Source organism: Artemia franciscana, chromosome 17, assembly GCF_032884065.1.
Source record: "Artemia franciscana chromosome 17, ASM3288406v1, whole genome shotgun sequence".
In the NCBI taxonomy this organism is placed as follows: Eukaryota; Metazoa; Arthropoda; class Branchiopoda; order Anostraca; family Artemiidae; genus Artemia; species Artemia franciscana.
Genome location: NC_088879.1, coordinates 14,676,804 through 14,690,642, shown reverse-complemented (window position 1 = coordinate 14,690,642; position 13,839 = coordinate 14,676,804). Strand labels below are relative to the sequence as shown.

The 13,839-nt window shown below is 35.8% G+C and overlaps 1 protein-coding gene across 1 annotated transcript in view; it reads right to left on the bottom strand.

Moving 5' to 3' along the window:
* The window catches only part of LOC136037904 (activating signal cointegrator 1-like), a 64,250-nt gene that overhangs the window by 35,604 nt on the left and 14,807 nt on the right, over positions 1 to 13,839 (bottom strand). The window contains exon 3 of the mRNA XM_065720761.1: positions 8,367 to 8,494. Coding sequence (XP_065576833.1) covers positions 8,367 to 8,494 — 128 coding nt within the window. The remainder of the gene's footprint in view (positions 1 to 8,366; positions 8,495 to 13,839) is intronic.

Genomic DNA, 13,839 nt, shown 5'->3' with positions numbered 1-13,839 from the left:
AAGAAAAGCTCTGAACAACTAGAACAAGAGCTAAGAGCTCATATGGCACTTGCGACGAGGCGAGAAGAGCTAAGAGCCAAGAGATCATATGGTATGAGCTCTAACAAAATTCTATGAATCAATAGATTGATTTAAAAAGGAAAATAAGAGGCTTAATGCCGGTCAAGATTTAAAATAAGAGCTCTGAGTCACAAAGTCCTTCTAAATATCAAAATTTATTAAGATCCGATCACCCACTCGTAAGTTATAAATACCTAATTTTTTCTAATTTTTCCTCTCCCTTTTGCCCCCCAGATGGTCGAATCTGGGAAAATGACTTTATCAAGTCAAATTGTGCAGCTCCCTGACATGCCTACCAATTTTCATCGCCCTAGCACGTCCAGAAGCACCGAACTCGCCAAATCACTGAACCCCTCCCCCCAACTAACCCAAAGAGAGCGAATCCAGTACGATTCTGTCAATCACGTATCAAGGACATTTGTTTATTTTATCCACCAAGCTTCATCCCAATTCCTCCACTCCAAGTGTTTTTCCAAGATTTCCCCCTCCAACTCCCCCCAATGTCAAAATATCTGGTCGGGATTTGAAATAAGAGATCTGAGACATGAATTCCTTCTAAAAATCAAATTTCATTACGATCCGATCATCTATTCGTAAGATAAAAATACCCCAATTTTCATGTTTTCCAAGAATTCCGGTTTCCCCTCCAACTCCCCCGAATGTCACAGGATCTGGTTGGAATTTGAAATTAGAACTTTAAAGCACAAGATCCTTCTAAATATCAAATTTTATTAAGATCTGGTCACCCTTTCGTAAGTTACAAATACCTCAATTTTCAAAATACCCCCCCCCCCCAATTCCACCAAAGAGAGCAGATCCGGTCCAGTTATGTCATTCACGTATCTTAGACAGGTTTCTATTCTTCCCATCCAGTTTCATCCTGATCTCACCGCTTTAAGTATTTTCTAAGATTTCCGGTCCCCTCAACTGCCCCCCCCCCCAATTACGCTTGATCCGGTTGAGATTTAAAATAAGATATCTGAGTTACGAGGTCCTTCTAAATATGAAGTTTCATGAAGATCCGATCACTCCTTCGTAAGTTAAAAATACGTCATTTTTTCTTATTTTTCAGAATTACCAACCCCCCCCCCAAATTGAGCGGGTCCATTCCAGTTATGTAAATCACGTATGCAAGACTTCTGCTTATTTTTCCAACCAAGTTTCATCCCAATCCCTCCAAGCTAAGCGTTTTCCATCATTTTAGGTTTCCCCACCCTAAACTTCCCCCAATGTCACCAGATCCGGTCAGGAAATAAGCTCTTTGAGACACGATATCCTTCTAAATATCAAATTTCATGGAGATCCAATCACCTGTTCGTAAGTTAAAAATACCTCATTTTTTCTAATTTTTCAGAATTAACCCCCTCCCCCCAACTACCCCAAAGAGAGCGGATCCGTTCTGGTTATAAAATAAGAGCTCTAAGACACGATATCCTTCTAAACATCAAATTTCATTGAGATCCGATCACCCGTTCGTAAGCTGAAAATACCTCATTTTTTCTAATTTTTAAGAATTACTCCCCCCCCCCCCAACTACCCCAAAGAGAGCGAATCAGTTCCGATTATGCCAATCATGTATCTGGGACTTGCGCTTATTTTTCCCATCAAGTTTCATCCCGATCCCTCCACTCTAAGTGTTTTCCAAGATTTTAGGTTTCCCCCTCCAAATCCCCCCAATGTCATCAGATCCGGTCGGGATTTAAAATAAGAGCTCTGAGACACAATATCATTCCAAACATCAAATTTCATTAAGATCCAATCACCAGCTCATAAGTTAAAAATACTTCATTTTTTCTATTCTTTCCGAATTAACCGGCCCCCCACTCCCCGCTCCCCAGATGTTCAAATCAGGAAAACGAATATTTCTAATTTAATCTGGTCCGGTCACTGATACGCTTGTCAAATTTCATCGTCCTAGCTTACATGGAAGTACCTAAATTAGCAAAACCGGGACTTTAGGTTTCCCCCCTCCAACTCCCCCCAATGTCATCAGATCCGGTCGGGATTTAAAATAAGAGCTCTGAGACACAAAATCATTCCAAATATCAAATTTCATTAAGATCCAATCACCCACTCATAAGTTAAAAATACTTCATTTTTTCTATTTTTTGCGAATTAACCGGCCCCCTACTCCCCCCCCAGATGGTCAAATTGGGAAAACGACTATTTCTAATTTAATCTGGTCCGGTCCCTGATACGCTTGCCAAATTTCATCGTCCTAGCTTACCTGGAAGTGCCTAAAGTAGCAAAACCGGGACCGACAGATAGACCGACAGACAGACAGATAGACAGACCGACAGAATTGGCGATTGCTATATGTCACTTGGTTAATACCAAGTGCCATAAAAAGAGATTAAGCAGCATAACTTGATCATTTATAGTTTATAATTAACTAAACCACACCCAAGAAGTCTCGTAGAGGAGGTTATGGTGAAAATAAATCGCTATCTACCCCAACTTACCCTGACCAGGCGTGATTTTAAAGACGTTTTCGCCTCGGGACAAGTAAACCAGGTATGGCGTGCCCTATATGGGCGAAATTTAATAATAGAGAACTTCGTGATACAGTCCTGCCTAACGGTCGGCTCCTTAAACAAAATATAGATGTTTCTGTTGCCCCAGACTATGCATATTTAGAGCGGAAAACACGCCAAGAACACAAACCGAAATTGAATGAGGCTTTGCTGCGTGGACAAGAAGTCAAATTAAGAAGGACAGGCCTCTTGATTGAAGGTCAAACATAATATTATGACCTGATTTCCAAGAAGATAGAATTGAGGGCTGCGAAACCGAGTACTGTACCCAGTTCACAGGTCCATCAAGCCAACCGGGTTCAGATCATTTTCTGATAAAACTTTCTCTCCAAATTAGTAGGGTATCTCAATTGACTTCTTTTCCCCATATTATCTGTAAAACTCAAGCCCAGGAGGCAAAAATGTTGCGTCAGGATTGGTCTGAGGAAGAAACTAAAATACTTAAGGCTCGATTTTGTTCAGAAAAGATTTTGGACAAATTAAAAGGTTTAAGTAACAGTTTTTTGGACCTCAATATAGTTTAATTCTCAACGACACAGTTTCTCCATAAAGAGGCAGGCCGAGTCTCGTAACCAATGCCACCGAAAATGGGTCCTGTCGATGATGAGTGTAAACTCTGCAAGGTTGGTACATTTAGCTTGTTAAAGAAGGCAAAAAATGTTACTGCGTCAGAGGAACGACATGAAGCGCTACTAGCATTTAGATTAGTTAGAAAGCAACACAAGTCTTTAGTGAAGAGGAAGAAACTTTTATACCAAATTATAGAACCAGAAAATTGTTTTCGAGCCTACAAATCAGCCAGCATGAAAGAATTCTGGAAGTCCCTGCGTGCGCCACGTGACAAGTCAAAGATGGTTTTGTACGTTAATTCCTGGCCGATACACTAGGAAAATTTGGAGGGCCACAAGGACTTAGCCACCCCACCCATTTACCTGCAGGTCTATACCGACTCGATTGATTCAGCAGTTAGTAAATTCCCCCACACAGAACATTCGTACCAGCTCATACAGATGATATCAGAGGAAGAGCTGAAGAAATGTATTAAGAGTCACTGTGGAGGATCTTCTCCAGGTACTGACGGAAGCCCCTCAACTACGTATAAAAAATTAATAGGACCCCTATTGCTAATTCTCTTAAGTCTGTTCTATGCAAACCTAGTTGTGACCAAACTGCCAAAGATTGGAGAATTTAAGGAATAGTTGTTTCTTTTTTTTTGTCGGGGGGGTGCACCAAGACTCCCAGGTATCTTGGAGACCTCTTCTAGGGAACAAATTATTGCGGTAGAAGGCTTTATAAACAGAGCTTTAGAGGCACGGAAGTTATAGTTTACCTCGGGCTCCCAATCGGTTGTGATGTGAAATCTACAAGATCACTGCTAGTTGAACATTTGACCAGCAAGATCCGCAAATCTTATGATCTACTCATATCTGCCAAGACAAATTATAATAGACATATCAGAGCAAGGCTTTTCAATGCGCTGGTGCAGCCACATGTTATTGGTCTTTCCCTGTTTTGGGCTCTGAATAAACGTACCATCCGGTCATGCTTTTATCGTTTTTCTAAGTTCTTGTTAGGCCTACCACCCTGGACTAGAAACTCTTGGATTAGTGAAAGATATGGCATTGTTGATCCATACTTGGCCGTCCAAAATCGGCTTTCTCGCAATGTCCAATCTCTCTGCAAGAATAATTCCCTGTATGGGGCGATGGTGCCGTAATCTTCTTCTTCTTATAAGTTATCTTTCTAGTTTAGTTATATTTTCTCTTGTTATTTATGCATTATGAAGAATAAGTGTTTAATTTTTTGGTCGTTTTGTTAATTTCGTTTGCTTTTTCTTTTCTCCATAGGGTTATCTTTGTGGGTTAATAATAAGTGATGAACTTGATGAATGCGAAACATGAGTGGCGGTCTATACTGTGTTTGTAAATATTTCTAGTTATCAATGCAGCTTTACTTCGTCTGTTCTACTGATCCTTCAGCCTATTTTATTATACTGTTTTTCTTTGTTATATTAGGTCTGTTGTGTTTGCCATTGTTGAGTTACGGGTACTTTTGCTTTTGCTTTGTTTATTAATTTTTTCTCTGTACTCCACTGTATATACTTTTGTATGTTTGTGGGTAATAAATATTATTATTATTATTATAATTTCGAAGTGTCGAATGCTACTGTCTGATTTGTTCAATTATATTTTGTGTTTTCTTTGCCTTTTTTTCTCTTTTTCATTTTTGTGTACATGGCCACTAGTTTTTACATACACGTATATATATATATATATATATATATATATATATATATATATATATATATATATATATATATATATATATAAATATATATATATATATATTATGTATATACACCCCAGGAAGGGGTAGTTGTGGAAACTGAGAAGGAGGGCAAAAATCATCCCTTCCATGCCCCCTTTTTTCCCAGGTACCCTGTTACCCCATGTCATCGGATAAAAATTTTGAGATCCGCATTTTGTTCATAATAGTCGAAAAGTCAAATCAGTACGGCTCCAAAATCAACTTGACCCCTACAAACACAGGGTCAATGGCCATAAAGTAAAAAAGATACCTATTATCCAGCGACAGGCTGTAAAAGAAAAGCCGGCAATGCTCGCTCTGGGGTCTTTGATCAGCTCGAAACTTGGAGGAATCGTCCCTTAAGCAAAGATTTGCAAGAAATATCTCAAGGATATACCCCTGAAACAACAACGATACTTCTGTACATATGTAAATGTTATATGTATCCGAGTTTACAAAACATATTATCTGTATTATCTCGAAAGAAACTCTGGGGATCCAGCTGATACGTAGAATGAGTTTTCAGGGGAGTGAGAGAACATACAGTATTGTTTTGAGAAGACAGTATGTAGGGGGGGGGGCTTATAAAATGTTTGTCCATTGTCTGCCAAAAAGTTTTTGACCTATGCGCCCCCTGTGGACCGTTTTTATCACGGTACTCAAGAAGCGCGATATTAAGTAAAACTGCTGAAATAGATGCACGCTCGGCTGCATAAATAGATAAAGTACCAGATAAGCCAGTGTCACGTGAACTATAACTTAATATTTTCTAAGAGTCGCAGGGAGACAATAATAGGCTCATGAGAAAGCTAATGTTGATTCTCGTATATTTGTAAATCGCCGCTGATGCCCCCAGGTTCGGGTGCCACAAGGCGTCGAAAGCACAACTTTTGAGTGTCATGTCGAGATTAATGGGATTTGGAAAACACTGTCAAGACAAATAAAACCTCGATAGGTATATAGATGAATGGGACGCGATGTAAAGAAGTGGAAAAGGAACTGAGACTTAATATCTTGTCCAAGGTGTATAGGGATGAACAATGGCTAACTTGAAAGCTAATGAAGACTCTCATGGACTTCTTGTATGCAATGACTGATAGCGCAAGACTTATTCCAGGCGCCAATGAACAAAACAACTTTTGGGGACATTTCCGGAATGAAGAGGGTTAGAAAATTGATTAGTGCCTCTAATGAAAAGTACTAATAAGACAAAGTGCTGAACCAGACATAAACTCAATCAGATACACACTTGAAGCGCTAGGTAAGGCACTGCTACTTGACACAAAGCCTTGATGCATAATATTAACCTTGTCTTTGACCAGTACGACTTGGACTTAGATCGATTATCTCTTAGTCGTCTTTAGATGGTTACATCTTTTGTCATACTTTATCATTGGCTGCTCAATTTCGCACATGGGTGGAATTTCAGAGGGGTGAATTTTCCGTGGGGGTATTTCCCGGGGAAACTTCTAGCACCACTAATTCTAATGGATATTTTCTAGATTTGAATTTAATATTATTAACTTTCCTAGATAGCGAGCCGAGTCTTGTTTTAGTCATTCAGACTGAAGCAGAATCGTTTTTCCCTTGCTGAAGGAATTCTAAAAAATCATTCATGTCGATTTAGCTTTAATATGAGTTGTAACGTAAATACTGGAGGAAAAATGATCAAATATAAGAGAGCAACATTAGTGAATAATACCTAGCAGATTAAATCATTTAGATTTATGTGTAGCCAAAAAAAAAATCCTTCAATATTTCCAGGTGATCAAATGTACACTATTGTAAGATTATTTGTATTTTTTCGCTTCTCAGAAATATACCAAGGATAAAATACGCCAACTTTAGAAATTATACATAATGACTGTACGAAGTGACAGAATGAAATATACATATGAGTGAAGAGCATATATTAATGTAAGATTTTAAACATTGTCAGGAGTAAAGCTTGCATTTATAACTAAAGAAACAAACTCACGCCTGACTTTTTTGAATCACCAGCAAGTTAGGCAAATGATTTCCTGTCACGTTTACTATGGATTTAAACAAAAAAACGACCAAAAAAGGTAATTTGAGAACATTAAAGAACGAATTGAAACCTGAAACGAACAAAATGTTAAAAAAATTGTAACAAACAAGCTGACTGTTGGTAATTCCCCACATCGATAGGATTATGTAAAACCAGCAGTTCACTGAAGATACAAAAAGCACAGGATGTTTGTACTTAAAGAACATAAAATGCTTTACAATATTTTTTACAGAAAAAATAAACCATTTTAGGCTGATTTTAACTAGTTTGAATAAAATTATTTTTGTGCGACCTCTGCAAAACCAGCCCAGGGCCTTCCCTTTACACAAGGCATTTAGCATACCCAAGGCCTTTCCTATGGCCAAGACCTTATCCATACACAAGGCCTACGCTATACCCATGCCCAATTCAGTGATTGACTTTCTTTTTCGTTTTGAAATCAATTTTTTATTTAGATAAATCTGAAGTGAGCCGCCTAGTTAGTAGCAAGGCCAGGGGGTCTCATTGGCAGAGGGGAGCACAACTGCCCTCTCCCTTATTTTAAAGAACACCTTATTGATTATTTCCTGAAAAATAAAAATAAGAAATACTCTCCCCCATATATTTCCATATCTTTGTTCCCTTTCCACCTACATTTTTGTAAATCGTAGCCCCAGTTAGGGCGGTATTAGAACTTGAAACTTTTCATACTAGGGACAAGAAAGCCAGATTTCCAGATTTCACATGGTAGTTTAACAGTTTTAGATCCATTTAAAACTATTCTGTCTCTATAGATCATGGAATTTCATACTACAAGCTGCTTACATCATGACTTATGAGAACAATGATGTGTCTTAAAGGTTAGTGTATTATTTTTGTAGACTATTCATAACTTTTTGTCCCTAAATCAAATTTCCTCGTTGTTTGTTGAACAAGAGATAGTAAACTGTAAACTAAAGTTATCAATACTATGGGTGGTGAAAGACTGTTGAGAACCTAATGAACTAGTATACTGTTTTCAGGAGGTTAATTAATTAATTTTCTGTAACTGAAACAAAATGCTTGACTTGTGACGTTGGTTTTGTGCTTTCAGTAAAGTGCTAGTTCTGAATTATTCTACAAACACAGGGAAATATTAGCTGTCAGTTCGTTCCGCCAATATCATAGATATTCGTGCATAATCCGGGAAGTGATCGATTTCTCTCGTTTTTGTTTTCAATTTTGCTCTTTACTTTCATTAGACAAACTGAGTGTTTTGTCAATAGTGAAACGATATTTTATTCAAAATCAACTTTAGTTTTATTACTATGGTGAGATGGTGCTCGCGTGATTACTTTATACCTTTACTTCTTATTTTTGCTTCTCAATTTGAAATCCCTCAATAAAGATGTGAACGTTCCATGGAGGGCTAAAATTACACATATTTCAGATTAAAATCTAACTTCAATATCTCCTACCTTTTGAAACGCTGCGTTTTTCGGCCAACTGAGTAACAAAATTGCTAACTGCCACCTCAGACATTGATGGTGATAAAGATTGCATAAATTCTTTTACTTCTTCATCTGATTCGATTGTTAGAATGTAACTAAAAGACAAACCGAATAAGAATAGTGAGACAAATATCCCAGTGCTCCTAATAGAAAATATGTTGAATACATCTTACATAGCTTTCAGTTTGATACAATACGTGCAATAATATGCTCTAGTGGATCAACACTGAAACCTTAAAAACGTATCTTCTGCTGAGTTCTTCTATAATCGAAGTACAAAAAAAAGGTAATAGCCTAACCAAAGAACTGATAGTAGCCTATCGCATTTTAATCGCAAAACCCTTTTTATTTCAAGACCAGTGATTTAAAATGGGAAGCAAACGCAACTAGTCTAGTTAAAAGGGGTAATGTTGGGCTGCAGATGCTCAAGCTTATATCGAAACATAGCGCCCCTCCAGATAACCTCCTCCGAATATTTACATCTTTTTTTCGCCCAATTCTGGAATATACAGCTCCTGTATGGCATTTTTGACTGACGGCTGAGCAAAGCGCCAGGCTCGAGAGAGTTCTGAAAAGAGCTCTAATGATAGTTTCGAAGCAGGCAGAAATGTTGTATGAAGAGCTGCTGACAAAGTTTAAAATACCAACTCTGGAAAAAAGAAGAGAGAAACTCTGCATGGATTTCGGACGAAAATCTTTGATCCACCCGATCCACAAAATCCTTTTCCCCCCTCAACCCACAGCAAAACGACTCCCGCGCAGGGTGGCAGTGCCTGTTGACAAACTTCAGCCGGTACGCTGTCCGCCCACCAGCGGTTAGCGAAGAGTTTTATACCTAGCTTTGTAAAAATGTATAACGAAAGTAAGGAGGATTGATGTATTTTGTTTTCTTTGTTTTATTTTTTATTTTGCGTCGCTTTTTAATGTCACTATACCATAAGAAATTTGGCAGTGCCACGAAAATTTTTGTGAAAATAAAATCTTATCTATCTATCTATCTATTTCAAGAATCTCAACTTTCTTAAGAATTTCAGGATTCTGAGACTTTAAATTTCTGATTTCTACCAGTAAAGCCTTTATAGTTCAGAAAAATTTCACTTTATAATAACTTACAATTCTTATTTTTCGAATCTTGGTAGCGGAACCTTTAATATTTCAAGAATGTCTTCTTAAAATTTTCTTTAAAATCTTGGAGTTCTGATAATTTCAAATTCCACAAATAAGGCCTTTCAGCTTTCATTTCTTTAAAAAAAAATTACACTTCACAATTCTTGTGCTTTGAATTTTTAAAGGGATATCCTTCTCATTTTAAGGATATCATCTGTCTTAAAGAATTTCTGAGGTCTCAGACATTAAATTTCAGGTTTCTACATGTAAATCATTTATCCTTCAACATATTACGATTTTTAACAATTTTAGTGTTCTTGTTTTGGAATTTCGAGGGATACGTTCAATATTCATTCACACATTTCCTACTAACTGGCAAATAACAAACAAATATCGTGAGGAAATTCAAGCAAATAAAGTCAATCCCGGAGACTTATCAACGGAAACACAATATACACAACTGAAAACTTACTATGTCGAAATCCAAACCTCTACTTCTAGAGTCAACATGAGAGACTCATTAAAGAAACTGAACATACACATATGAAAACTCATAATGACGAAAGTCAAGCCTCTTGAGTCATTACGGGAAAACGGGAAATTTATGAAAAGCATCTAAAACTACCATATTCTCCACAAATTATCACTTCCACACATGTCTTAGCCTAATTAAAAACTACGAAATTAGAAGTTACACATCACAAACCATTAAAGAAACCTAATATGGCAAAATTACGAGAATAAAATTGAATCACAATATACACAACTGAAAACTTACTACGGCGAAATTCAAACCTTTACTTTTAGAGTCAACATGAGAAACTCGTTTAAAGAAACTGAACATACACATATGAAAACTCATAATGATGAAAGTCAAACCTCTTGAGTCATTACGAGAAAATGAGAAATTTATGAAAAGTATCTGAGATTACCATATTCTCCACAAATTATCACTTCCACACACGTCTTAGCCTAGTCAAAACTCATAAAATTAGACGTTAACATATCACAATCCATTAAAGAAATCAAATATGGCAAAATTACGTGAACAAAATTGAAAAACAACAAATTACGCGAACAAAATTGAAACAAATGGTCATTTTAAACCATTTTCGAGTTTTCCATAGTTTTCACCATTCTTAATATTTTTTTTCCCCAAAGTTTTCACTGTTTTCAATTTTTGTACCAAGGTTTTCCTCAATTTCAATATCAACTCTCGCTGTTTCATTTTTTTCACATAATTTGTGTTATACTAGGCAAAAACATACGAATATAGAAGTTCGTTACGTAAGTTACGTGTATTTTTACTAATAAAAACGTTCGTAAAAAATTAAAAGTTCTAGATGCCTTTTTAAATAACCAAAAATTGGAGGGTAATAAGGCCTACTCCCCCGCTCCTTTTTTCTCAAAATCGTCCGAAATTAATATGCAAATTTTATTTTAGTTATTCATGTACGGAGAGCCAAAATCAAAAAATGCCTTAATTTAAAAACGTTCAGAAATTAAATAAAAAAAACAAGTTTTTTTTTACTGAAAGTAAGGAGCGATATTAAAACTTAAAACGAACAGAAATTACTCCGTATACGAAAGGGGCTGTTCCCTCTTCAACGCCTAGCCCTTTACGCTAAAGTTTTTTACTGTTTTAAAAAGTAGAGCTGAGAGAAAGAGTCAAACTTTAGCGTAAAGAGCGGAGCATTGAGGAGGGAACAGCTCCTTTCATATACGGAGTAATTTCTGTTCGTTTTAAGTTTTAATATCGCTCCTTACTTTCAGTTAAAAAAAAACTTTTTTTTATTTATTCCTATGAAGATCCGAGATGTGCATTTGTGGAAAGGAGGAAACGGTATAACATCTTTTACTTGAATGTGCGGGAACAGAAGGCAAGAGGACGGATATTAGACAATTTATAAGAGAAAAAAGAATTCGATAGAATAGTGACATACTAAGTGGAGCAGGCTTGAACAGTGACTTTGCTGATGGACTTAAGTTGATATGCAAGTTTTTAAAGGATATTAATCGGATAAATCTTATATAAACCAAGTGGTATAGTGATTATAGTGTAAGAAGTCTCCCAAATCCTTGCAAGAAAAAAAGGAGGAACCATCCATTTCAATTCAATTCAGTGAGTATCCTAGCTCCCATAACTTTGCTTAAATCCATCAAAAACAGGAAGAGATACGTTTACCATGTGCGATGATTTAAGTAGAGATTAATTTAAAAGGGTTATAGAAAAGCAAAAAATCTCAAGATTTCTTTGGAGTCAGTTATGATTAAAGCTTCTATGAAATGGGATAAAGGAAAAGCGTGCGTACCCGCGCTAGCCTCCATTGGTATGGCAATACATGTATTTAAGTTTGTGTTACTCTATTTACAGCTTTTGAATGCTGCTTCAATATTGAAACTGATAGATAAAAAGCAGCCATGTTTAGCATCTAAGTTTCTTGTTTGGACGCCCCCCCCCAAAAAAAAATATACAAATACATAGTTTTATTTGTTACTGCAATGGTCACCAGTCAGCTGCAACACATAAATGGAAAACACATACAAGAAAACGTCACCTTAGTTGCAATATAGAAAAAGGAGGGGGAATTAGGGTTATAGAAAAAAAACTAGAAAAGGATTCTTGGAGTACTAGAAAATTTCCCACTCTAGCACAATTTTGGTCTATTGTGAAGCGGGGGGAATGACTAGATTTGCTCCATTCACCCTGCGAGGACTGACGATTATAACCTTGTGACCAATAAAAATCGTTGTTGCCCATTGTTATTATTTAAATTGGTCAATGAAGCACAAATTCACTTTCATTTAATAACTTTCGAATTGGTTAGTAGATTTTATGCAGTAACAACGGTTTTTAGCAGTTGTTAGAAAGATTCGTTTTTAAAAGTTAATTACTAAACGATACATTCTGCAGATTCAGAGCTCATACTACATGGAACACTCTTTTTATACATTTTCTCTTGTAATAGCTTCAATATACTAAACTGAGCAAAGAATAATTACTTAGAATCAAACTAGAGATTTAAAAAATGAGCAAAAACTAACCTTTAGTTGAATCCACGAATGTAAATAGAAATTTTACAATTCTTTCTTTTATAATATCAGAAATAATCAAAACTAAATTTACTTATTTGAATACTCAACGTCAACCAAATAAATTTAAATATTCTTGACTAGAATCTATGTCTCTTGAGCTATTTGGTTCATATTGATTGTAGTAAGTTTGATGCATAACTGAGACCGTTTTTTATTAAGGATTAAATCGTACTTGTTGAATCATAGCTATTTGCACAAAGACATATATTATACACTATCAAATTGAATGAATAAAAGCTCAGTTTTCTCTTCATTGGTGCCAAGGGATTGGTCACCACTCTGCTCACCATTTGTAAAAATACAAATATTCCCCATCAGTTTTACAGGTCTTTCCGCCACACATTCCACCAAAAACAGAAATTAACCAACATGGATAAGGTACCTAGGTCGTCATATGAATAAAGACATATAATCAACTGTTGCTACCATAAAAGATACCTGAGAAAATTCCACATACTCTTTACAGGGCAGACTATGTCACTTCAATTCATACAAAGAAAGTACTTTAGAAATGCCCTTCATTTTGAATAGAAAAGTATACACTATGAATTAAAGCTCAACTGATTAAAATTTGAGCAAAACATGAAAACTGTTGATTTTTATGGAACCCTTATGTTGTTCTATTATTATTATTATTATGTTAACACTATTTATGTCCATTTTCTCTTGTAATAGCTTCAATAGACTAAACTGAGCAAAGACTAATTATTTAAAATCAAACTAGTGATTCAAAAAATTAAAAAATTTGCAAAAACTAGCATTTAGTTGAATCCATGAGTGTAAATAAAGTTTTACAATTCTTTCTTTTCTTTAGCAATCAACTATTGCTACCATGAAAGATCCATGAGAAGATTACACATACTCTTTAACTAAAAAAGGGAAATAAAAGGGCTCTGAAATTGTCCTGTCTTGCATGGTAGTGCTGTTCAAAACAATTCTTGTCTCTTTTGTGGACTACTTATTAATTCATCTGCTAATTATCTAGAATTAAAATTCCTAAGACTAACTTTATATTTTCAAAGTGATTGACTGTGTAAAGGGGCGCTAATTAACAAAAATATAGGGAGAGGTGTTTACAAAAATCCTGTTTTTTCAACAATGTAAGTGATTAAAAGTTACTTTTATTTTTTTCCTTGAGAATTATACAAAAAAGAGGAGGGAAAAAGTAATTGACTCATAAGACTATAATTTAATTATTAATCACTTAATATTTAAGTGACCATTCAACACACTTAAC